Source organism: Biomphalaria glabrata, chromosome 12 (assembly GCF_947242115.1).
Source record: "Biomphalaria glabrata chromosome 12, xgBioGlab47.1, whole genome shotgun sequence".
Taxonomy (NCBI): Eukaryota; Metazoa; Mollusca; class Gastropoda; family Planorbidae; genus Biomphalaria; species Biomphalaria glabrata.
In genome coordinates this window covers 9,881,670-9,908,581 of record NC_074722.1, presented here as the reverse complement: position 1 = coordinate 9,908,581, position 26,912 = coordinate 9,881,670, and the positions used below count along the sequence as shown (strand labels likewise).

General features: G+C 37.8%; 1 protein-coding gene across 3 annotated transcripts in view; it reads right to left on the bottom strand.

Moving 5' to 3' along the window:
• Positions 1-7,688: 7,688 nt before the first annotated feature.
• LOC106070265 (ATPase MORC2-like) overlaps positions 7,689-26,912 on the bottom strand; it is a 44,033-nt gene continuing 24,809 nt past the window's right edge. For 2 of the 3 annotated variants that reach the window (XM_056006157.1, XM_056006160.1), the window contains exons 25-30: positions 15,073-15,118; positions 14,752-14,870; positions 14,391-14,523; positions 13,821-13,937; positions 12,341-12,355; positions 7,689-9,706 (exon numbers count right to left, since the gene is read on the bottom strand). In XM_056006157.1, the coding sequence (XP_055862132.1) occupies positions 9,617-9,706; positions 12,341-12,355; positions 13,821-13,937; positions 14,391-14,523; positions 14,752-14,870; positions 15,073-15,118 (520 nt within the window). In that variant the 3' untranslated portion in view covers positions 7,689-9,616. The remainder of the gene's footprint in view (positions 9,707-12,340; positions 12,356-13,820; positions 13,938-14,390; positions 14,524-14,751; positions 14,871-15,072; positions 15,119-26,912) is intronic. The other variant, XM_056006159.1, reaches the window with a different exon arrangement.

Here is a 26,912-nt window from a genome sequence, read left to right as displayed (position 1 = left end):
TCGCAAAGGGCCCCGCAATTGTTAGAGCCGGAACTGCCTTGTACAACGCGTCTGCTACTGAGACAACGGCAGCTTGCATCTGTTCATCTGTATGAATCCACTCTGAATTGAGCTCATTCTTTGTGGCTCTGTGCTGCTTGAATCTAGATCTACTTAAGTCGAGGGAGATAAAGACGGGAAGTCTTCCCCATTGACAAAGTGGTGATTAGGGGCAGGACAGTCTACCATTAGAATGGGTGCACACATATACACAACGTGTTATTAAATGTGTGACTCAATGAAAAGTGGAAAGACTTTTTAAGCTAACAAAAATATGAACTCATATTCTTTATGATTTTTTTTCCCAACGAAATATCAAGACTTGAGATGTCACGTGGCCAAAGAGAACCAGATTTAGAAAACATGCAATTCATATCGGAATGGGAGCTTCGAGGTCTCTCACTAAACCTTTCATTCGTGTTCACAATGTCCTTATAAATCCACATCACGTGCCTGAAAAATGTTTAATAGACTTTGAAGGGTTCATCTAATGCACTATTATCTATATAAGCTTACAAGGGAAGCCTTCTTTAAAACTCTATTTTATCTTAAGTGAAGAATTCTAATGTGGATATGCTGAACAGCTTACACCGAGTTGCTTTAATGGCTGTACTGTGTTTAGCGTGGCATAGCGAGACCAATCGAAATAGTAAGCCTCGACACTAACCTGCGACGTCACAACCTGTGGGTAGTTTAGACCAATAACTCGTTGCCAATCACAGGTCGTCGGGTCTGTAATTTCGCTAAAAACTTTCTAGTCCAATCAACTCTGCAAGTATCAGAAAAAAAACAGGCAATAGAAATAATAATACTTTTTAAAAACAAAGCTTATCTAAGGGAGAGAACCGCTAATTACAGCCATTTACTAAAAAATACAGGGTTTAGGCTCCGTTTCTGCTAAAATAAAATTAATTAAGTAGTACTAAATGATTAACTAGTTAGTTAATTTTTGGATTGATTTGTGTATTGTCATCAACTATGAATAATTATGCAAAATTTCAACTTGTTCTGAGAATGGGAAGTGGGAGAAAAAAAAACGTGTCTATACGTAATAAGGGGATAAAATCCATATATACATCCCCATCTCTTATTAAGTAGCATTTATTCCCCTTATTTCGGTATTAAACAAATGAATTAATCACGAACAATTAATTAACTAATGGATTAATTTTTTTATTGATTCATGACTTGCCAGGTTCAAGGAATAACTGTGCAAAGTTTGAATTTGAACCGGAATGGGAGAAAAAGAATGTTCAAACTTTTGACCAGACGGAGTAAGCTTTGTAACGATAGCTTTTTAATAACGCTTATATTAACTCACTCTGTATCTTTCTTGTATGTTTGTATTTTTATGTTCCGATTTTCGTAATCAAATTTTCGAACACTTGTTCTCATCCAAACTTCATCACATTTTGCAGACATGCTCATGCTCGATGACAACATATAAATCTTTTTTAACAAATCAAACAATTGGCTTTTCAATTAGTCGTAATTCATTCATTTTGTTTTGATATAGAAAATGTAGGCTACTAAGCTAAGTGGGGCCTTATGTGTTGGTTGTGAATTTCACTTCAATTCGTACTAAACAGTACCAAACACACCCAACGCGTTGATATTTGACAAGCACAAGTTTAGGTCTAAATGTGAAGTGAGACCTGGTCAAACGTTTTTTTTCTCTACTTTTTGTGCGTTTTAACATAAAGCCGTTGTTAATTTTATTTATTATTTTCTTAAATCAATTCCTCTTTTATAAAGCTGATGGTAGTCTATAATTTTTCATTCTATTTGTTTCCCCTGTAATGCTTCATTGTTGCAAGAAGTCTTTCCAGTGAGCTTTGCCCAGTCAAGTTGTGTGTTGTTGTTTTTTGACAAGGTCATGCAGTGGCGTAGCAACCATGGCGCGAAGGTTTCATAGCTCCCGTGCCCACGACCACTAGGGGCCCAAACGGGCTATCGTAAAGTACCTTTTTAATATGTTAGCTGTAAGTATTTCATCAAATTATTTCATAATTTTAATTAAAACCATTTTAACTGCATATCGTTCTTAATTTCAATTTCTTGTATATTAAGCAAAAGTGCAAAGTAACAAATCTATGTGATACTTACCACTGTAGTGTGAAAAAGAACTGTTATCCATAACATGAAAAGGGAAGTGGCAATAACTGGCGCCTAAAGCAGTAAGTTTCGAAAAGGAGTGAATAACGTTGAAATCCAGACCGACATTATTGGAGCACCATTTGTGCAGACACCACAACTATTTGTCCAAGAGATCAAAAATATGAACCACTTTTTTGTCAAATAAATCATGTGTGGTAGAGGTTGTTTCAAGAGGTTCGCAAAATAGAAACATGTCTTTAAAATCACGTAACCCTGTAATTGTGAATGATTTACAACCTCTGCAAATTCATCAAGCTGGATGCTAAATATTGGAAGTAGAGAAGATATCATTTCCTGAATTTCATGATCGATAATATTAGCATAAATGTCAACATTTCTCATGTGAACAGTGTCATTAGATAATAATAATAATAATAATAATAATCTTTATTATCCGTAAGGAAATTTGTCTTACAATTTGTGCATTACACCAAACAAAAAACATTATAACTATAAGAAACCAAAATGCACACCCCATTTGGGCAGTTGTTTGAGACAAACATCTCTAAAAAAGCTAACAAGATCCTCGAAATAAAGAATCACCCTTTGAGTCAGGATTTTGTGATTTTACCATCACAAAAGAGATACAAGACACCGATAGCAAGGACAAACAGACACAAACACTCTTTTGTTCCCCTGGCAATCAAATCATTAAATAATAACAATCTGGTATAAACTTTGTCACATGTAAATTATGAGTGAGTCTGGTGTGAATGTAAAATAGCACTTAATTTAGTCACGAATTCGGCTCTAATCATAACTCAATCAGTATCTCTGCACGCTGGCAATATTAACTCCTCGACAATGGTGTGAGGTTTCATCATGGGCGTAGCCAGGATTTTTTTTCGGGGGGGGTTTGGGGGGGGATTTTTTCTTCCCCCCCCCCCCCACGCGGAAAAAAATTATATGTATTTATGTGTGTGTGTGTACATAATCTTTATTACATTCTGACCCTTCATTCTTTCGGAAGACGTTTATTGTGCCCAAGAATAGGTTCTTCCATGAGTTAGTGGAAAAATTGTATATTCCCCGCTATTACTAGCAAGGGGGTCTGGGGGAGCGCTAGGAGCTCCCCCAGCGCGGGGCTTTGCCCCGCCGCCAAGCACTATTTCTGATATTGAAAACCAAAAAAAATGCATATTCTGAGGTATCTACAGTGCTATTTCCTTCTATTAAAAAGTTTTATTTCAAAAACCTAATGTGCTATTCTTACTGACTTAGATCCTCCCGCGCCGTTCGGAGCATTTGACGTCAAGCTGTTTCCATAAAATTATGTCACTGGTAATGTCTCATCTCATCCCACCCGCCATGAGGACCTCCATAAATGAGTGGCGTCTGACCCTTCATTCTTTCTTCTCTAAAATAGGTACTTTCTGGAGTTAGTGAAAAAATTGTAAACTCCCCGTGCTTGCTAGCAAGTGGGTCTGGGGGAGCGCCCGGAGCTCCCCGAGCGCGGGGCATAGCCCCGCCGCCAAGCACTATTTCCTGTATTGAAAGCTAACAAAATGCATATTCTGAGGTATCTACAGTGTATTATCCAGCTATTTCAAAAACTTAATCTACTATTCTTACTGACTTAGACCCTCCCGCGCCGTTCGGCGTATTTGGCGGCAAGATGTTTTCACAAAAATCTGTCATTGGCAATGTCTGAAGCCTCTTCCCACCTGCTCTGAAGACCTCCATGAAAGTGTGGCGCTAAATTGTACTAGGATATCATTGCAACTCTTCTTATGCGCAATTCATTTTGTCGGAGAACATGTCCCGCAAACCTCCTGCGTCGCTCTCGCACAATCTTACTAAGTGGTCGACTCCCAGTTCGGCATAGGATTTCCTTGATTTAGACCCGATCTCTATAACTGACTCCTAAATTCTGTCTTAGCCATCTTTGTTGAACCATATTTAGTGTTTTTCAATTTCGGCAGATGACTATTCACTGCAGTTTATTAATGGAGCCCAGCCACTGGTAAAAATGTGTAACCTCTCTTGAATACGCTCTTGGAATTAAGTGACTGTAGTTTGCTTTAGATTTTATATCGAAAAGAGAAATTTTATCGTCAAAATCATCTGTTGGGGGTTTTCCACCTCAAAATGCTCTTTAGGGGGATCTTAAACTCAAAACCATCTGGAGGGGTTTTAAACTTAAAAAAAAAAAGCCATCTGTAGAAGAGGGGTTTAAACTCAAAACCCCCGATTGGATTGGCTACGCTCAAATAATTTTAGTGTGTAATTTGCTTTTTTTTTTTATATTGAAGAGGTATTTTTAGCATCAAACCCCTCTGAATGGGGGTTTAAACTCAAAACCCCTTTTGGCAACGCTCATAATATTTTGAGTGCGTAATTTGCTTTTTTTTCTTACACTGAAGATGTATTTTTTATCCTCAAACTCGAACCCCTCTGGTAGGGGTTTTAAACTTGAACCCCCCATTGTAGGGGGTTTTAAACTCAAAACCCCTTTGGTTGTGCTGGGGCAAGTGATGGTTTAGTATTAAAAGCTCAACTAAAATAAAATCAAAGCAAAAAATCAGTCACTAAATTCCGACTTCCCCCCTTCGGGGGGGGGGGGGATTTCATTTCGGGGGGGGTTTAAACCCCAAAAACCCCCCCCTGGCTACGCCCATGGGTTTCATAGCTCTGACAATTCTGAGAGCTACCAAATAAGAAACTTCAACGGCCGCTATGCTTTGATTATGATGTTTGCCACCTGAGTTACGAGTGGATTTCTTGATTTCGTCCGATTTAAAACTAAAAAAAAAAAAAAAAAAAAAACTAGATATTCTTATTGTAAAAGCTTGAACGTCTCAGTTGTTGGACATCTTACGTTCGGCAGAACTGCATTACAAATGATGCATCGGAGTTTTTCAATATCTGCTGGGTCTATTGAAGTAAAACCATGCCGAAAAAAAATGTTCATTTCATTTTCTTTTCTAGCCTTCTTTTGGTTCATTTATGTTCATGAGGTGTTTCGTAATGAATACCGTATATTATTTTCCATATCATGGACTTGGACTATAAAACGATGGCATATTTTCAGTTGCTTCAAGATGTGACGTGTTAAAATCTTTTCCATTACAATATTATTTGATCCCACAATGGAGTTAACCAACGCGTTTGATGGACTATAATTTCAAAATATTAATGCTACCACAATTACAATGTTGTATGCAATATCAAATTTCGAAAGATGATATATTTTTACAAATATCCCTTAAATCCAGCTATTGAGATGTAAATGTATACCATATATGGTCCAAAAGTGATTGCTACAACACGCAAGAAACGACAACTTCTCTTTACTTTCAGATCTGCTTCCCTATAGGCTTCTTCCGCTTAGATGCGATCCTGTGTTGCATTTTTGTGATCTTTCTTCGCGTCGATTACTTTCCATGTTCTGTCTTGTATCCACCGTTCCTTGTATGAACCTCGCCACCTACCGATGAATTCTTCTGCGCACTCAATATAGTTTTATCTCTGAAGTTAAACCCACTCTTCTTCAAGGGTCAATATAATGAATATATCTACAAGCGCCTCGAAGCGATTCTTTAGTTTCAATTGGAACTGCTCTGAAATATTACAGTCTTTGAGCTTGTCCACGTTAAATGGCCGGGGTCGTGTGGCTCGTTTTGATTCGCGTTTCAGCCTGAGCTTACATCTGCCACAGACAGCACCGTCTATTCCTGAATCTAGTTATCTGCTGCAGGGCCGGCCTTAGGCATAGGCAAACTCGGCAGCCGCCTACGACCTCCGTAGTGAAACTTGTGCCCAATGTTACATATGTATTATGAAATTGCGTTTATTTATTTTTTCGCTGTTCATTTTAATTTTTCTATTTACTTCACCTAGGGCCTCCAATGCCGGCCCTGTCCGCTGAAATAGGCAGACTTGTCATATTAATAATTTGATTTTCCAAAAATATATAATAGTGAGATCATTATAAGCTAACATTGGTTTGGAAAGATTTTGTGTTGATTGTTTTTCTTTCAATAGCCTACTTAGCTTCAAAATTCTAATTTGTTCATAATTATTTTTAAAGAATATTTTGCCGATATTATTATATAGAGTCTAGACTAAGTCTATTAGGATGGCTGCCTGGTCGTGCGGTTTGCGCGCTGGACTGTCGTTCGGATTTATCGACGGTCGAGGGTTCAAATCCTGCCCGCTCCCATCCCCCGTCGTCCTGCGGAAGGTTTGGACTAGGAAGTAAACTATCTTCAACTCTGAAGGAACATCCGAAACCTGTAAAACATTTTACAAAACATTTGAATATGTTTTTCTTAGTAGTATGATAACGTATTTCTATCAGAAACAAAGTATTGTAGCTAAAAGACTTTTAAAAAGACTCTCGTGATGCAGTGTAAGAAAGCTCTTTAGACAACAGAATTAATGGCGGCAAGTATTGTATCAGGTTCACTAGGCCTGCTGGGATGTTCCGTGTGAAACTTCATTCTCCTATCTGATTGGTTTTCACGCTCACGTGATCCAAGCTGGTCGGTTTCGGACGCCGAAGGAGTGAAAGTAAGATTGACTAACGTAAACTCTGAAACAGGAGAACCCGCTCAGCTCAAGAGCACATTCATTTGTTCCAAATCTACAACCCATGGTGCAAGGGGAGCAACCGAGAGTGTGACTATTTACAGTCACCAAAAGCGAAAAGTCTCAGAAAGGAAAAAAAGAAACGGTTTAAAAATGACAGGTCTAAATAGAGTTATTGAAGAACAGTCTCGGAACTTGTGAAACATTCATGGCATGAGGGAGTATTCTTTATTTCTGGGAAAGTAGCAATGACCGCAAGATAGCATTATGATGAGTGTTGAAATAGACTATATATTTTTTTGGTTCTCTTGTGTTGCACTTTTTGCTCAAAAGGGTGGACACCCATCAAAGGATCAATTATAGTCAGCAGAGTACACTTAGCCAAATAAACCCGACACATGAAAATATTCCTGATGGAAAGGGAGGGGGGGGGGGTGCACGCTTAAATAAAAAGGCCTCTAGAAAATGAACTCAAGAAACGGGAGCATTCTGAATTGGTTTTTATTTATCTGTGAAATGGGTTAGCAGGGAAAGGTACAGATGGTTAGTGGGGGGGGGGGGGGGGAGCCATATGAGTAAGTAATTGTATTTACTACTCAAAACGACCATGGTAGGTGCACATGTCTAACTAGCCCACAGTTCAAGATATTTCTTTGTGTTCTACAGAAATGAGACATCATACAGGCAAACAAGTTCTGTACCAGCTATAAATTCTTGTAGGCTGTTTTGTAAAGCACATTCTCATCTTTATAAGAGAAGAAAATATGTCACATTGGATACCATCTGTTTAAAATAGCAACAACTGTCTTTGTCCTTTCTTGGATTCTTTTTAAATAGTTTAGTGTTTGACAGATAGATAGATGTCTCATTTTTAGTTCACGGAAAAATTCTTAGTCCCATACATTTATATCTCGAGAAACAAAGATACAACTAAAAGATGCAAATGACAAAGTCAGCATACGTTCATTTTGTATTTGTTTAATATATTCTCAACATTATGTACGGTACTCTAAGACTTTGTGACTTTGACGGGCCACAAACAAACAAAAAAGAATTCGTTTAAAACGATGCCTAGTTTCCTGTGAAGGCAATGGTACAGACTGGACAATAAAAATACAAAGAAATATCAAGATTTAAAAAAATGAAAAGCATGATGCCAGTTGACATGTATGTAAGCAATGATAAGATAAATGATCAATTCAATAATGTTCTCATTTGTACACATCTCCACCCTATTTACACCACTGATTGACCAGTATATACACACACATACATCATACACTCAACAAAAGTGGACAGTGAACGGGTGCACACATCCACTTCAGAGACAGATAACAACAAAACCATGATAAACAACATAGTAACACCTCAACATGTCAGCAGAGATTGTTGAGTGCCGCACACATAAAAGTGAAGTCTTCAAGATCTGAAGACTAGCAATGCCTTGAGTCTTCCTGTGTAATCACAAACACTGAATGGACTTGCTATACATAACTCCTACTATACAACTAAAGCAAGGCATTTTTTCTAGTCCAACACAAAAATAAGAACAAGTCAGTGTGAACAATTATAAGCCCACACTAAGGACACTAGCTAGTCCCATATTGACTGGACCCTGGTGGACATGTCAGTGGTCAAACATCTTGTGTCTAAATAATTTTGCTGAATTAATGCCCAGTTATTTTTCAATTGCATAACATTTTTTACCTCCATGGTGGAATTCTAAGCAAAGGTTTTCAAAAACAGGTGAAGAAAGTCCCTAAGTAGAACTATTGGGATCCGGGTGTTTTGTGGTAGCTCCACAACCAATCACCATTGCTAAGTAAATATCAGGCAGGTGGACACTGGAGTTGATCTCCTAAGCTCTATAATAGTATTTCAAGCCCCCGTTAGGAATAGAAATATAGAACACTAAATATTTCCAACCAAGTTGGACTGTTTTGTGAATCTACTATGCTATTTACACTTTGGTCCTAAGTTCTGCCCTAATTGAAAGGCGAACATTGAAAATGTGTTAAATGCACAAATATAAAACAAGCAAGAATATCCCTACTATGTATGTGCTACAATATAAACACCATGAACTCTCTATTAGTAATCTGAATGACAAGTGTCTGTGTCCTCATTAACTTTGTGCAAGTCTGTTCAACAACAATGAACACGTCAGAGAGAGAGAGAGAGAGAGAGAAATAAAAACAACACTAAAAAGAACTTGTGGACACAAGTTGCAGATTGTTTGAATGTACAAGCTGAATTAGTTTCCTCTAGATATTTGTATACCCTCCTTCCCTGCCACAACACACAGGCCAGGATCAGGACACAACTAGATAACAAGCCCACAGTTTATTTAAAAACATTCTAGTGGTCAAAGTCTAGCTGTCACTGTCAAATGTCTTACAGTCTTTATTACAAAGTTTAAAAAAATAAATGACATGAGAAAAGACAACCAATGTTACAATACAATCTATTGTAGTCAAATGTCTTTGTAAAAAAAAATATTAATAAGTTGGCCATAGCTAAATCTTCATTAACTGACACTAGACAAGTGCTGACATGGCAGAGTCTTTTGCCACACTAGTTTGTTTTTCTGACAGAATCAAGACACTCAGATGTAACAACAGAGTTGATTTAATTGGACAAACAAACTGCGCTGAGAAAGAGAGATATGATATAAAAAAAACTATATATATATATATATGTATATGTATATAAATATTTGTTTTACTTCCTCTAGTTGTTTCTGATCTGCCCTAATGTCTCCTGGTCATACCCCCCCCCCCCTCGCACAAACCCAAACTGTATGTCTGCAAAGACCAAGCTCAACTTGATAAGATAGACAAAAAAAATAAAAATAAATCAGATGAATACTGTCTTTGACTGGGTGGTGATCTCATGATGACTGGGATGTGGCCTGTCTGACACATGCTGCCAATAGTTCATCCACCTGATCGCCACACTCTTCAGGATCAAGATCAAATTCCTGAAAGCAAAAAAAAAAATGAAAGAGCAGAGCTATACAAAACAAGTAGCAATGTTTATGCATAAAAAGAAAAGAAACAGCAAATGTAAGCTGCAGTTGATAAGAGACATCCTTCTTTGTGAGCTACCCCACTCAGATGTGCTCATAGGCTAAGTGGATTAGAGAGCTGCTAGACAATCCAAAAATAAAAAAGGCTTAAAGTGGAGACTTATTTATAAGACAGTCTTGCTAACTATCTCTGTTTGTTCAGTGAGATACTAGTGCAGCTTTTTCTTTTTTTAAATCTGCAGTCCCATGAGCATTAGTGGGTATTAACTGACCAATTGGATTAAGCCAAATCAAAATGTAACAAAATCACAATGTTCCAAAATTGTAAAAACCTTTTTTAAAAAAATGTTTAAAAAAATGAGTAACTAAGAAAGACAGAAATGTGGAAGAAACTTTGATCTTAAACTTATGTGTTAATGAATGTTAAATGTTTTAGTATGTGTGCTGTTCTTCACAATTTTTCAGAAAATAAAGATTAACAATAATACAGTCACACCATTTAAATATTGACCATGATTAAATAGAAATGTATTGATTCTAGTAGTAAGGCTGAACTGAAAATTCTATTCATTTAATTCTATTCATTCTTATATATATTATATCTTTGGATACAATACTATGATACATAGCAAAACAAAATGTAAGTTTTTTTATGTGTGCATATGAAAGAGAAAAACTCTAACAAAAAAACAACAACCCAAACCAAGGGTTTGAAGTCATTGTAAGATTATTGGAGTGTTTGAGTGTAAGACTGTTTGTGTAATTATAATGATTGAATTGAAGGCATTTTATCAAATAATAAGAGAGAATAATTTAAAATGTAATTATAAATGACCACTAGTTATCACAATTAACAAATCTTTGTTAGTAATAAAGACAGATTGTTATAATCACTACATTTAGATTAAAACAATAAGTCAACAGTTCAAGACAAAGTAAGGACACATGGAGGTAACAATCTGTTTCAAAAAAAAGATTCATTCAAGGCCACCTGGCACAGACTGAGCTAGACAAAGGCACCTTTTTCTCCTACTCAATGCTATTGCACTACAATCACTTTCTGTGCTTAGTTTTAGTCCCAACTGAAATATCCTATAACCTAAGTACACAGTCTAATAAAAGAGAACAACTTTAAAAAAAACAACTAAAAACCTTTGTCCACTGCCACTAAAGGCTTTGTGTACAAAGGCAAGTTAACTTGTGTCTCTTTCAGTCTTTTTTTATGACTTAATTTATGGAGGTCGTTGAGCACTCAGTACTGGCAAAGGAAAGGATCAGTATACAAAAAGAAAAGGGGGAAGAAGCATTTCAGGGGGAGGGGAGACGTTCATGAGGAAATAAACAAAATCTATGCAACACTCCTTAGTTCAAATAGTTAGTAAAGTAACCCTTTCAGACCTTGACATCTAGAGGGGAGATGAATCCATTTTTAGGGCCAACGGTTAACAAGGGTGTAATGTGGCCAGCACAACGACCAACCACATTACTTTACCAAACTAATGTCAGGTGGACTTGGGACAGTCCTTTAAGTATCAAAATTTAAAATCTCAGTCCTTACTGAGATTCAGCCCCTCAGTTTGGAAGCCAAGTGCTTTATCACTCATCCACTGCGCCCCCACAGTTCAAATAGTTAACTCTTCATTTTGCAAATTGGATTGATTACCATATCAATTTTTATAGTATAATTTTAAACAATTTAAAATGTATAATGCCAGTATTGATGTTTATTAAGACTTATATTTTTTATCCGTATTTAGAACTATTTCAATGGAGGTCACTGGTGTTCATAACAATAAATTTGGTCTTAGAACATTAACTGATATTTAAAAAACAAATGATTGGTAAAAATGATACTAGCAAATGCATTAAACCCAAATATAACCCACTAGCTTGCATGAAAACATTCAACAGGGAATGGCAGAACGCCATCCTCATTTGTAAAAATTGTCCACCAAAGTTCAAAAAAAAAATAAGATAAACTTTGTATGTTTGCATTGTCCTTCATGCTGAGCAAGTGAGTTGCATAGAGCACTTGAACGAATCAAGAATGCAAACAAAAAATAAAATGCTTAGGAGAAAAAAAAACTTGCAATAAGAAGAAAAGCTTAAGACTGAGCTGGATTAAAAAAAAAAAGAAACATTTCAAATATGCATGAAGCAAACAATCAATTTAGTGGTTAAAATAATTGCGGTGATGGCCCAAGAATCCCAAGTCTGGAATAAAATACAAGATGTCCTCTAATCTATTTTGTTAACAAAAAAAGCCTCCGACATAAATTATTGTGCACTGTGCTAGGCACTGGAAGATATTCTTTACAAAAAAATAATTTAGACGCTATATACAAGAACACAGCCATGGCTCATAATTAAAAACATCCAAAAATACAATCTTACAAGTAATTTTTAGAACAGACTAACCAAGTTGTAAGTTTAGGTTGTAAATGCTCATTAAAAACAAAACTCTTAAAAGCTTTCTATAATCTCTTCAGTTAGTTTTAAGCATGAGTGTACAGCTTTTAATTGACTAGAGTTTCTGGGACCATCACCATGAAAACAAAAGATAAACAGGTGAAAAAGAAAACATGCCTGATTGCCATCTTCCTGAAACGATCAAAATACTCAGTGTATTAATTAACACATTCAATTACAGTAGGAGGCACTGAACTTCATGGTATATAAATACAGGGAGGGAGAATTTACTAAGTAGCAAAATAGAAACCTTCTTGCTAAGTAATAGGCTATATTATTGAGATGTACAAGTTAAGATGTTAATTTTGTGTTTGTTTGCTAAACATGCTAGGCTACAGTAATATACAGAGATTTTCTCCAGCAATCTCCTCACTCTCACTTGTAAACTAGCAAGAGTAGATTAATCAACTAGAATAAGGGAGAATTCTAAACCTTCATCAAAAACCCCTTCAAGTGGCAGGACCCAATAGCAGACCCTTAAAGATATGCCAGTGAGAGAATACAGTGGCTTATTTTTTACAATAATTCATTTCCAATGTCGCATGTATAAAATTAAATCTCTATCTATGTAGACATCAATCAAGAGTATGGATGTCTAACAGATAACACGTAACATAAAAAAAAGTTTTTTTTAAAAGACAATTTCTTTTACTTTTTTAAGAGCAATAACTTTGATTTGCTATTGATAACTAATGAATTTAAAAAGTGAAATATTTTTTACCCTGACCAAATTTCCCCCCCCCCCCCCACACACACACAAGAAAAAAAAATCCAGGCTAAAAAACTTTAAAAAAGAGTACAAGACTAGAATACTGGCTCTAGATATATGATATAAAAGATTCTAGTTTGGTGATAGGTTTATAGATCCAGACCAAGAAGATGGTTCCTGAGCTAAATGATTCTAAAAGTCTATTTCTTTATTTTTTAATTAATACATATGGGAATGCATGTTCCAGATAAAGATTGTTGATAACTTCAGACCAAATTTAATTGTTGTATATTGTTTGTTTGTAAAATGTTTTACATGTTTCGGATGTTCCTTCAAAGTTGAAGATAATTTAATTTCTAGTCCATACCTCCCACAGGACAACAGGGGATGGGAGCAGGCAGGGTTTGAACCCGGGACCATCAATAAGTCCGAACAACAGTCCAGTGCGCAAAAGTTTTAGTCAAACCAGAGTTTTTCACTTTGTGATCAATTAGCTAGTAATTTTTTTCCCAAAGATATACATAAACTGTTGAATTCTAGGAAAACTGATGAAGCTGTTTTTTGAGATCCGTGTCCACCCCAGTTTTTGTTTTTTGAACTGATGAAGAATTTGCAAGCTGATAAGAGGAATAGTAAAATGAAAAAGAGATGATTAACCCAAGTCTAATTGCCAAAGGCATGTATCATGAATAAGTTAAATAATTTTAAAAATATTTAAGCAATAATGTCAACCATATAGACATGACTAAGCATACAGAAAATACAATACTTAATATTATACTCAAGCAAGCAGGAATATACAAACAGGTGCAAACACTGACAGTGGTAGGTAATTGGATAGATAGGATATAAATGTGAACAAAAGATAAATATCAACAGAGGCCATACCTCATTGGTTGATTTTAACAGCTTTGTGATAAGTTTCCTGACTGCCACCAGCTTAGCTTTAGTTTCCTCTGCCTCTTGTTTGCGTAGAGAAGCTTCAGTTTGAAAATTATTTACAAGCTGCAGATGGACCGATAAAAAATCCCCAATAAATTAAAAAAAACAGTTCTTCAACATTTTCAGGTATAAAATCATGAAATCTAATAGAAAATTGTCTACTCTATCAAACCTTGTTGTGCTGAAAAAATGTAATATTTTTAATTTATCAAATGCAATGTCAGAATTGAGTGATTTTAAAATAACCAAATATCACAAAGACCTGAACAGAGCAATGATTTGATTCTCAAACCAATTATAGAGGTTGATCTCAGACAGACAAAATATAACACTACTTTCAAGAAAAACATTAAGACCTATCTGTTTAAAACTTTTTAGATTAGTTTGTCATTTTAACTCTCGACTTTATGTTTGTAATGTTATCACAGTGCCTTGAGATTACATTTTGTTTGTAAACAGCGCTCTATAAATAAAATTATTATTATTATAGACGAAGGTCATTGAAGGTTAACTTACCCTTCTGAGACCACGCTCATAATGATCAAAGAAATCATCCAGAGGAAAATCAGAGAGCTCCTGGAGAGACATGGCTGTGATGGCATCTTTGTCCATGATCCATTGAGGAGGCAGGAAGTAACGTAGACATGTTCTGAAATGTGAACACACAAGTTCATTTCAGTACACAATGCAAGGACAGTGAACCACAAAAAAAAAAAAAAAAGACTCCAATGATCTTACCTGTAACCAGTGGCTTTGTCTTTTGCAAGACTCTAATGATCTTACCAGTAACCATAGGCTATGTCTTGTGAAAGACTCAAATGATCTTACCAGTAACAATTAGCTATGTCTTCTGCAAGCAAGACTCTAATGATCTTACCTGTAACCATTGGCTATGTCTTCTGCAGCTTGACTTGAAACTGTGGGAGTGGTGGTAGAGGATGTGGGAGCCTCTGCCCCATCTTGGGATGATGGTGATGAGGGAATGATCCCCAAGTCCTGTCAAAGACACACTAGTAGTGTTACAGTGTACATTGTAGACTTGTAACATGTATAGCACACATACATGTATATAGTGAAAGCAACACTGACACAGTGCAAGGAACTAAAAGCTTTATTTAAAAAAAAACAAAAAAAAAAAAAAACACAAAAACAAAGAGAAACAAAGACATTTCTCTTCAGTAGAGGGTATTGGGTTTACCTTCTTTTTATCAAGTAGTTTTATATCAGGACCTGATTGATCATACCTGGAAAATAAAACAAACAAACATAATTCCATGCAGTTGGCAGGAAGGGGGGCAGAACAAAGAAATCTAATTTTAAAATAAACAAAAAAAAAAATAAATAAATGAAAAAAGTGCATGGTTTTATTTTGACTCCAATCTAGCACACAAGACTGCAACCTGTGATTTCAACAGCCTGACATCTCCTAAATCCCCACTATCCAATCCAGTGTTCACTACACCTGACATACATCTACAAACTCACAATATCATGTAAGAAGCACATATTGTTTGGCCTCTCTATCAGTTGATGTAATCCCAGTTGGAGGGTTTATGGTGTGAAGTCAATAGACCAGGCCCACTCCTACAGATCTGAATCTCTCAGAGTGCCCTCTGCTTTACACTATGGCAACATATGGCCTACAAACATACACACACATACACAATTACACACACACACCTAGAGACATCCACTCCTCTCCCACTTCATGATGGACACTCAGAATTATGACATAGCAATGGGGGGGGGGGGAGCAATCTAAGTGAGTATCTATTGATATCCTGGTAAAGGCTCTGTCTGACCCTGGCTCTCACCTCTTAAGGTATGAAGGCTAATACTGATATTAAATCTTGCTGATTGATCTTTGAACAAAGTGCAATAGCATCCTAACAGATGCATGCCAGGGCAGGGAATAAGTAATACAGAAGTACAGGCTTACTGTACACAGCACTGATACATAGATTTATAATTTATGTTGTATAACCAGTTTATTCCATGACTGACCGGTGGTCAACATACAGCTCAAATGACATAAGCCCATACTGCACGGCAAGACAAGAAGTCTTGTTTGTAAGTACAGTTCACCCATGATAATACATAATCCTAGATCTAGATCTATGTCTAGAACACAGATAACTTGTACATGTTAACTAAATATCTATACTACCCAGCACTGAATGCAAAATCATCTTTAGAATGAAGAGTCTAACTGCAAGCAGACATATGAGTGAATAACAGTGATGAAAGTGTACGAATATCTCAGTTATATACCAGTAAGCACACACAATGTAGTCATGGGGTCTAAAGTATTGGGCACAATTGATACTACATAATCGTAGATAGTTGATACTACAAAGTCCTAGGTGTATCGTAAAATCACAGAGGATGTAATATATACTCCTACATGGATAGTAGGCAGCACAGTGACTACTACTACTGTCTGTCTATAAGCAGAATGGGACTTGAGCAAACCTAATGGTGCAAGTAAAAACATGTTTCATGTATAAGCAACTGGCCCCCTGAGAACTGTGTCTTGTGGGCCAATGATTGAGTGGCCAGTGAGTGGGTGCACTGATTGATTCTCTGGTGAGCAGCTAATGTCTCTCTGGTGGGCCAGTCGTTGACAGTGATATTATGAATTAATGATTTAGCCGAAGCTCTGATCTGTGCCTTGAAAAGTGGAAGTACAATGTAAACACTGGCAGCACCGAGAAGTGTGGAGTTGAAGTTTCGTGTGTGCGGGACAAGTTATTCAATCATAAATTAGGACTGAGTCCGAAGCCCGGATTGTAGGCAATTATCTGCGGCTAGTCTATTGAAGTATTATTGTCCTCACAGTGAACAAACTCATTCCTAAATGAGACCAGCTGTTTTAGTCACTTTTAGATTTACTACTGTCGTCTCTAGCCTCTACTCTAGTAGCGATAAATTGTACCGAGGCAGCTATCATTTATAGGAGTCTTAGATAAAGCTCTTCCATCATGGAAACAAAATTGGACAAAAGATATTCCTAGAGCTGTTTACGATTTAAATGCTGCAGGGATTAACAAAGAGATAAAAAAAAAAAAAAAAAATTATCGATGTCCAAGGTTAGATTTGCAGATGATAGATCTCATTAGAAATACTGTGGACTATTAGACTACTTTGAGGCATGCTGCTGCACTTTGAACTGTTGGCATGACAATCAGTGATGGAACTACACATCTCATCAACGGAGGCAACATGAGAACGTAAAAGAGAAACACATAAAGAAGTGGAGGCACTGGAATCAAGGCAATGCCAACAGGTTAGCTAACAAAGCCTCTGTGCTATGGAGCTTATAAAGACTACCAGGGCATAAATGTCTGCGGGTTCCAATTTCTAGAAAGTATCAAAAACTAGAGACTGAAACAGAAAGAGATGCTGTTGGTGCAAGTGTTGAACACCGAAGGAGTGGGTTCTGATGGTTGTAAATGATCTCTCAGCCCATAGATCTAGTCTACTTCTAGAGAACAGAGTTCAAGTATACAGATTAATGTGCCAGGATAAAAACACTGCTATACACTTCCTGAATCGTGATGGAAGAGATTTGAAACTTACGGAGGATGACCAATGGCTTGACCGAACAAGTTCTATTAAGTTATATTTATTGTATAAGCCTACTACTGTCAATCACGTCTACTGCTGGTTTCATTGAAATTATATATTAAAAAAAAGGGGGGGGGGGCTAGATGAGGAGGCGCAGATTTAAACTCAATCCAAAAACAAACACTCCCAAGGTGAAAGTGGCTCGTGGGTAGAGCCACTGACTCATTGACACCTCGCGTGTTTGCTTAGCCCAGATAAGGCAACAGGGGAGGTGTCGCTTAGGTGCCCAACCAACGAGACTCTCCTGAACACTTTTATTAACCACTAACGTGTGTGTAAGTGATGGGAAGCAGCATTCTCTTTGAAGACGTGCTGGACTCATCTTGAGCCAAGTGTCATCAGCCAGGCATTGTCTCAGCGTTAATTATGACCCCCCCCTCCCCCACCACGAAACCAACTCAACCTATCTGTTACCTGCTGCACGCGCACACAAACAAACGCTGACCGAGGGGTAAACAATGGACTTCTGTCACTACTTGAACAGAGCCCACGCAGTCAATGACTCGGTACAATTACGTGCATTGTAAATTGATCTTATCTGACCGTATATAAAACAACACTTGTCCGAGACAACTCTTTCAATTTTTTTTTTTTTTTTGGTTTGGTTTGATTGAAGAAGCAGCTGCTCTGTAAGTTTAGTTCCGTGAGCAGTTCACCTTTCTCCATCTGTGACATAGGTATTGGGCTCTGATTGCTCACAAACACAACGCAAGTTTTTAATGAAACAGTCACGAGGTAACGAACTGTGGTGCGCGACACCGTGACTGACTTAGCAATCAGCTTGGATGTCACAACCAACAGACAGACGTAGGTGTAGATCAGTGGACCCCCCCCCCCTTTTTTTTTTTTTGGGGGGGGGGGGCTGTGGGTCATACGATTTTCCCAGACACGTGTCACGACCACAACACCGCAATAAGATCCTAGAATCAATTGGAACTCAGCCTCTGTGGCTTTATTATGCATTTGGAGAGAAATGTCGAGGGGCCGGATATGGTCCTAGGGCCGTGGTTTGGTCATCACTGGTGTTTTAAACAGAGTCTTAAATCATCTCTTGAGAGGAGCCTTGTTAGATCTTAACATGAACTGGATGGTCAAGAAAAGATAGTCGAGGCCGCCTGATGAAGTGGACCCCATTCCACACAAGAATCGTCACAGCCATGTTCGTAACACCAGAACTAATTTAGTTTACCAAGGCTGCTACATCAGTTACATCATACAGACAGGGACTTGAAACATCCACGATCAAAACATACGAGTGATTAGCTAATCAATGTTGAACTGCTCATTCGATCATTATAGAACCCACAAATCATAGAATGATCCACTGAACTCATCAAATTGAAATAGAACAAGTTTGTTTCAATAAATTAAAGTAAATGTTTCCCACAAAATCTCATCTGTTTGGAAATGTCAAAGCTTTTCTAAGGGAAAGAACTCCGCATTAACAACTTACACATCTTTCCACAATGCAGAAGTCATTCCCCTTATTCAATATCAAACAAAATAATTAATTAACAATACTAATTGACTAAGTTAATTTTGTAAATTGATTCATGTTTTGTTAGGTACAATACATAACTGTTTAAAGTTATTAATTTCCCGTGTTGATATCAAACAAAATAATTAATTACCAGTAATTAATTGATTAATTAGTTAATTTTATTTTATAGGCTATATTGATTTCTTGTCTACACCAATGAATGTGCAAAGTTTCAACTTAAAATGGATGTGGGAGAAATGACGTGTACAAACTTTCTTACCAGAAAGTCAAACAGAGAGAGTTGATATAAGCTTTGTAAAAATAAATTGATGAATAAATTGATGATGCTTCTGTATGCCACACAAAATGACCTAACTACAACGAGTTAATCAATCAGGACCTTTATAACGCCTACACACACATGGTTAACCGAGCTAGCGTAATGAACAGTTACAGTGAGCAGATATGGGAAACGTATATTAGGTGAGGAAAAAAATTATAATTTACAATTAAAATATAGTGATTAATTTACGCGCATGCGCCTTATGATTAGACTATACTTGAGTAAATGTTACGAATATATAAGCATTATGACTAGGCTACCTGGATAGATGGTATGCATGTATAAACTATATGACTAGGCTACCTGGATAGCTGGTATGCATGTATAAACAATATGACTAGGCTACCTGGATAGCTGGTATGCATGTATATCCAACAAGTGAACCCAAGACCTGATAGCACGAGCCTTTGACAAGGTCTAGCTAGAGTGAGGATAACACACAACCATACAAAACAATATGGTAGAACAGAAGAGAGAATCCAAGCATAATGACACCCCCCCCCCAACACAAATATCACAGACGCACAATATAGTGCGGGGGGGGGGGTGTGCCCTCAAGTACGCACATGTGTGAGTATGAGTGTCATTGAGGTAACCCATACGATGGCGGTAGGATCAGTTTCACTCCCCAGGCCCCGGGTGTGGGCTATTGGCTTGGAGTCGGAGTAGTAAATCAAGTCTAATGATCCAGGAAGCTACCGGAGAACAGTCCACCATTTGTTGGTCTAGTGGTACTGGGGGGGGGGGGATGAGAATACAAGGGAGGGGTCGGTTCCTATTAGGTTACAGGCTTTAAGTGACCGTGCTCATGGTTAAAAGAAATAGCACTACAAGTCCAGCGATACAAACCAATAAATAAGAACTCTGCTAAGTAGCATCGTGGGTATTAAAGCAGACCTGTGGCCCCCCGACAGAACTGGACGTTGTCAACGTGGTTATAACAAACTTTCAAACATGAGGCTCCACTATAATTGAGGTTTGCCCAACACGGTAATGGCACGACCATAATGCCAGAATAAATATTTTTAAAAAAATTGTCATTTCACGAACCTACTTTACAATATCCACTAGTAGGTAACAAAAAGGTGCTTTTAGTTTGCTATTATATTTGTTAAAAACAACAACACTGCACCCAGGCGATATACATACAAGTCTTTAAAGTAAAAAGACGTTGAATCAACGCCAGCTCTGTGGTAGGAATGTCTTTAGTCGCCACTGTTCTTTATTATTCACTAGGACAAAGTCTTATTAGATAACAAGTAGAGAGAAATGACACAAACAACTTCAGTAACAGATTTTAAAGAACAGTTTCATTTAGGCTCTTGAAAAAACAAATAATAAATCCAAGTTTAAAAAAAAACAAAAAAACAACGGTGCACCCATTGTGAATTGATGGAGGGGAACGGGGAGGGGTGGGGGGGGGTGTCTCCGTGTAACAGTCTGCTTCCACTAACCCTATCGATTACTCCCCTTTAATAGCCGTATCCCTTACACCCAGTACCAGGCAGCGTATTAGCCCATGTGACTAACGGAGCAACCCCGGGACAATATTTCGCCTAATTTTGTTTTGTCCATTTTGCCGCTCAGTTCGCTGAATCAATGTTGAGAATCTTGATTTAAATACCCCTCCCCCCACCCCAAACCCCGGGCTATCATTCCGCATTCTTCCCGCACGACATTTTCATGTTCCCCTCGTACCCTTTCCGCCCCGCCCCCTTCGTTTCCAGCCCTCCCCGACTAGTCTCCCTAAAGAGAGTTCTTCACTTACAATCTTGAAGGGTGCTTATTAGATTTTCATGCAGGCCGTCCACGCCCTGTAATTTGGTTGCACGGACCGGCGGGCAAGTGATAGTCGATACTCCCAGGGCGAGAGACCGCTAATTCCAGACTCATGCGCTGCCGACACAAAACAATTGATTGAAATTAAAATCTAATGACGGCCTCGGTAAACAAATGGTGGGGGGCGCCACACCGAGAGCCCGTACCTCTTGGGGGCTTGTGGGCCCGGTGCCGCAGTTAATTTCACCGTCAGTATTTTGATTCTGTCGTCAAGATTTTTCGCGACATGTGTTTCCCGCCCCCCAAACTTCCTTTGATCTGTGTCCGTTACAAGGACTCTTTAAAAGCTGTCGAGTGGTTCCAGTGAATTGGCACAATACGAACTCTGTCCAAGCAGTTCATCCTTACATAGGTCTAGTCTAGTAGATTGTTTCATACAAGAGCTGGGTCAGCTTCGTTGTCTAGCTGTTTACATTTAGAACATAACCTGTTTACATTTAGAACATAACCTGTTTACATTTAGAACATAACCTGTTTACATTTACAAAAAAAAACTTGTTTACATGTTTCAGATGTTCCTTCAGAATTGAAATCTTTACATCCACCCAACTCTAATGGGTTGGGGAAAGTAAAGGCGGTTGGTCGTTGTGCTGGCCACATGACACCCTGCTCGTTAACCGTTGGCCATAGAAACAGATGACCTTAACATGAACTGCCCCATAGATCGCAAGGTCTGAAAGGGACATTTTACTACACTTTTTTTTTGGCAAAATCCCCAGCAGGACGACGTGATATGGCAGACAGAGTTCAAACCCGGGACCATCGAGATGGCAAGTCTAGAGGGCATACCAGATGACCAGGTGTTATGGAGTGTGTGAGTGTGCGTTTTCAAGGTTACGATGATAAGAAGTTACCTTCAATATGATATATTTATTGATCACATATAATTCTTTGTGTATGGAGTTTTCTAGTAAGCATTTCATGGTCAAGTAAAAAAAAATATCTTATTAATGTTAAGATTGTATGTTTCATTGAACAACACATTTTTCCAAACATTTCCTTAAGGAAAGACGAGGGATGTTATGGAGTGTGTGTGTGTCCTAGGTGATGATAATGAGAGGTTAGGCGATTGGTTGGTGGCTGTGCGGTGTAGGATGATGAAATAGGAGCTGATGTGTCGTCATGCAAATGTTAAGAACGGATCTAGAGACAATGAAGTAAAGACGTGTTTTTGTTAGATTTTGTTTCAAATACCATTTGATAGTCGAGTTTCATTTCATCTCAACTTGAATGTGTCTATAGTGTGATAAAAAGTTAGGTTTTGTTTTGTTTAAAAAGAAGTGTGTTCCAGTTATTTCAAGATCTACAATTTAAATACGCCTACATCGGTTTAGTTGTGCTAGCAATCTGGTGCTACAAGTCAACGACCGCACAACAACACAATGGGAACCATCCTGTGGCTATATTTTGGCATTGGAGATGCTTGCTGGAGTAACACATTTGACCCATCGGCTAACATTGGAGATTCTTGCTTGAGTAACACATTTGACCCATCGGCTAACATTGGAGATTCTTGCTTGAGTAACACATTTGACCCATCGGCTAACATTGGAGATGCTTGCTTGAGTAACACATTTGACCCATCGGCTAACATTGGAGATTCTTGCTTGAGTAACACATTTGACCCATCGGCTAACATTGGAGATGCTTGCTTGAGTAACACATTTGACCCATCGGCTAACATTGGAGATGCTTGCTGGAGTAACACATTTGACCCATCGGCTAACATTGGAGATTCTTGCTTGAGTAACACATTTGACCCATCGGCTAACATTGGAGATGCTTGCTTGAGTAACACATTTGACCCATCGGCTAAGTCCAAGCAGTCGAAACAGTTTCACACTTGATTGTGTAAATGAAAACGTCTTAAGAAAAGACAATGTACAACAACAACAAAAACGTGTTTTTGACAAGAATACACTCGGCGTGCTCTGGCGTTAGAGCAGGGCTGAGCAAACTTACTTCCTAAGAGGCCAACATTACAAAACCTAGCTGCCGCAAATAATTTGATCATAATTAGAATTTAAAACATAATAAAATATAAAAATTCATATGATTGTATCACGTTGACGAATCAATTTTTTTTTTACAGATTCCAATAGATGTTTTGTTAAGAAGTAACATAAGGTCAAGACAGTCAAGCAGAAAACACAATCAAACGTCTACTATTTTTCCTTTTCCTCCTCAGGGCAACACACTAACCACTGTGCCAGCGAAGCGCATATGAAAATATAATGTTTTATATTTACGTATTGTTAGCTTCAAACTTGAAAGCGGTGACCTATTTCTCTCTACAGAGTATAAAGGGGTCTAATTCAACCACATCTTTCCCTTGCTCAATACCAAACAAAATAATTAATTACCAATAGTTAATTAACTAATTGGTCAATTTTTATTGTTCTTGTTTTGTCAGGTAAAAGAAACAAGTGTGCAAAATTTCAGCTTGACCTGAGATTGGGTGTGGGAGAAATATCGTGCCCCAACTTTTTACCAGACAAGAGTGAGTTGATATAAGCTTTGTAAAAAGCTACTTCCAATAAGCGGAAAGAGAACATAGTTCAGAGTTGCAACTGGAGTTTTTGGTGGTTGTTTGTTTGTTTTTAATCCCACGTGACAACTTGTTAGGAATGAAATCTTCAAAAACCCATGTTAATTGGGTGACTTCAGGTCAACTCAACTTTCACCTAGACTCCTTCAGTTTGACAAGCTCTAGGTGGAGAGACATCTGGAGGAAGTGCAGCCATGTTGAAGTGCTCCTGTGGAAGTGTTCCTACCAGAGAACAACACGTAAACTACCTCCTCATGAGTTACAGTCTGTCTGGTGTTCACACAGGAACTCACACTAGCAGCATGCAAAGTCTATTGACATGTTCTACAAATGATAAGCTAGCCAAAGAGTTTGAGAGAAAACTGTAACCCGAACTCTTAAGTTATTTTTTAAAGCATGGCAAACAGAGTGTTTGATAGCTAGAGACTGTAGCCCACAAGTTGTAAAAGAAACAACTATAAAGGCATGGATCATTAAGACACAGTGAAAAGGTTTATGTGCTAACAAAGAAAGAATGGAAGTATATTAAATTGTTATTTAGTAGATGAGGAATTGGGAGCCACTTTCTTGCCCGAAACCTTAGAGTCTTGACACTAGATCTGGATCTAACACTGGATCTATCTGAACTGCTTTCACGCCCTTCCCTACTGTACAACACACAAACAAGCAGCCATTAGGGTTTGATCATTTCAACAAGAAATACACAAGTTTAAACTTCGCACTTAAAACGAGTTCCTTTCTTAAGACCATTTCAGCTGCAAGGGAGATTAGTCAGGGTGTTACATTTCCCATTGGACGTCCTTCAGGCCCTTTCATGTCCTATCCCCGGTAATGGCTGGCAGATAATCCCTCAATCCAGCGAAGAGGTAACCCTAACTCCAGTTACTGGATCACCTTGCCCATCCGGACCCCCCCCCCCCCCCAACATATGTACTCTGTGTGATGGACGTAAAGACAACACAAATCCAAATAATGATCATTTTCATACACTTCTATTCCACTTGATGTTCCTATCCCACCACCCTGTAGGTGATTAACGCTTCTACTGACCTTTAGTACTTTGACTTTCAACTACTTTCAACTTTTTATTACATCCCAAGAATTCAGTCAAAGCTCTGTATCAAATATTGCAAGTCACAGTCGAGACTGAGTGTTTGTTTTTGTTGACATCAAAGTTGGTTGACTAAGTATTTAGGTCTCTAGAGATCCATACCCAGAACCTGTATTGGACTTGTAGGTCGAAATTAGGAAATGCGAACAAGAAAGCAGTAAAAGACTAGATATACAATTGCGACCCGCTTGAAATAATACTTAACAGTAGAGTAACTGGCCACTTACAAAAAAAAATAAGTACAACTCAAGGTTCAATACGTCAATTTAAAGTCACTTTAAAGACATTCTGTCGTTATCAAGACAATATTGTAATTGAAACACAGACAGAACTGGCAAATAAACAACACTTTGGTTTACAATGACCTTGTACTGATACTGGTGAGCAGCAGATGGCTGAACAAGAAAACAGCGAAAATGAAAAAAAACTGTATATTCTTTGAGTTTGAGTTTTGGGCACATCGGCACAATTTAGGCCATGTCGTGCCCGACATGGGTTATTCTCCTTTCATATCACAAGAGCTAAATTTTATACAGTTAGGTCATTAAAAGCAAGGTCTATTCGCAGGATAGTAAAAATGTATTAATTTAATAAAACTCTGTTGTAAATATTATATGTTCACAATTTCTTTGTACATTCTTTAATTATGACTAAAGATTGACCAATCTGTTTGAGAGTGCAACACTTATCAAATCCTTAGCTCCCTAAGATTTCTAGAAATTAGTCAAAGCGTGTCTTACTATCTAACACAATTGCTTGGACACAAAGAAACAACTCTATAAAAGCACTATCAAGGGCACTTTAAAGGCAAGAAGAACAAAGCAATGGAAGAACACAGCCTATTAACATAGAACTTAATTGTTGCAGCCACTAACACTTGGCCTGGCCAACAATAAAACATTTGTGATAGCTTTAAACTTCGGCAGCCAGTACATAGTGCCTGCCACTGCCATAGACTGGTCTGTGGGGAAACTAGAATTCTAATATACAAGAGAGAGAGAGAGAGAGATGAAAGTCAACACATAATTAACTTCAGAATAAATAGATAAATACATGTCTATCACTACCTCCACAAATTTATTGTATCCCATGAATAAGAATCACCAAGCTAATATAGCCACTGGGTAGCAATGCAGCCTTCTAGACTTATGGTTCAATTCATTTTTTTTTTGTTCTTTTCTTTCCCTTCCATTTCTTTATGGGAGAATCAAGCCCGCCCCCTTTCTTTTTGAAACTCTTGCTGACAGCAATGGTCCTGTAAGTTATGGGCCTTTAACAGATTGGACCACACTCTCCCATACAGGAGAAACCTATAAAAGCAAAGTGCACTAACTGGCATGCAGCAGGGGGACCTACTCCCCACACTTCTAAGCCCCCTCTACACATACACAACCTTCCTGCCTAGTTTGTTGCAATGGGGAGGTCCTTCACCCAACACTAAAAGCACACAAATGCTAATCATGAGCTGGAGTTGGATTGGGAAAAGATGAACAAAGACCTTTAGGCATCTACTACTGCTAGAGACTGAGTACATGATACACCCAATACATGCCCAATACATGTAGGGGAGAGAACTTTTTCAAATCATTTTAATTTAGTTGGTTGGGGGAGTTCTTTGCTCCTGGAAACATCTGATTGTATTTTGTGCAGCTTAGTCTCTATTGCATTTAGCAGATCAACATTGAGTTCCTTTGCTACCATTTCATAAAGATGATAAACATGGTGAATCATAGGTGAACCATTTCTTTCCCTTTCTACTACTAGCTCAACATTCATTGGTAGTCCAAGAATGGAAGTAAATAATAGAATCAGTCATTTCAAGTTGTAATCATTCACAAGCGGTTGTACGGCAAATTTATTTTCCTTTTCCGTGAAAAATAAAATATACTGCTAGGGGTAGATTTTTTTATTCAATTATATAACTCCCCATTCTGTGAGTCCAACTTAATTCTGCTAGTATCAAGCTAGTCCAGAAACAAAAAAAGGAGCAACAAGCTCAAAGTAACAAATGTTTGTTACCAAAATGATCAACTCATTTAAGCCATTTAGAGTCACAGTTAACTTTCAAAAAATAAAATCCAGTGAAATGT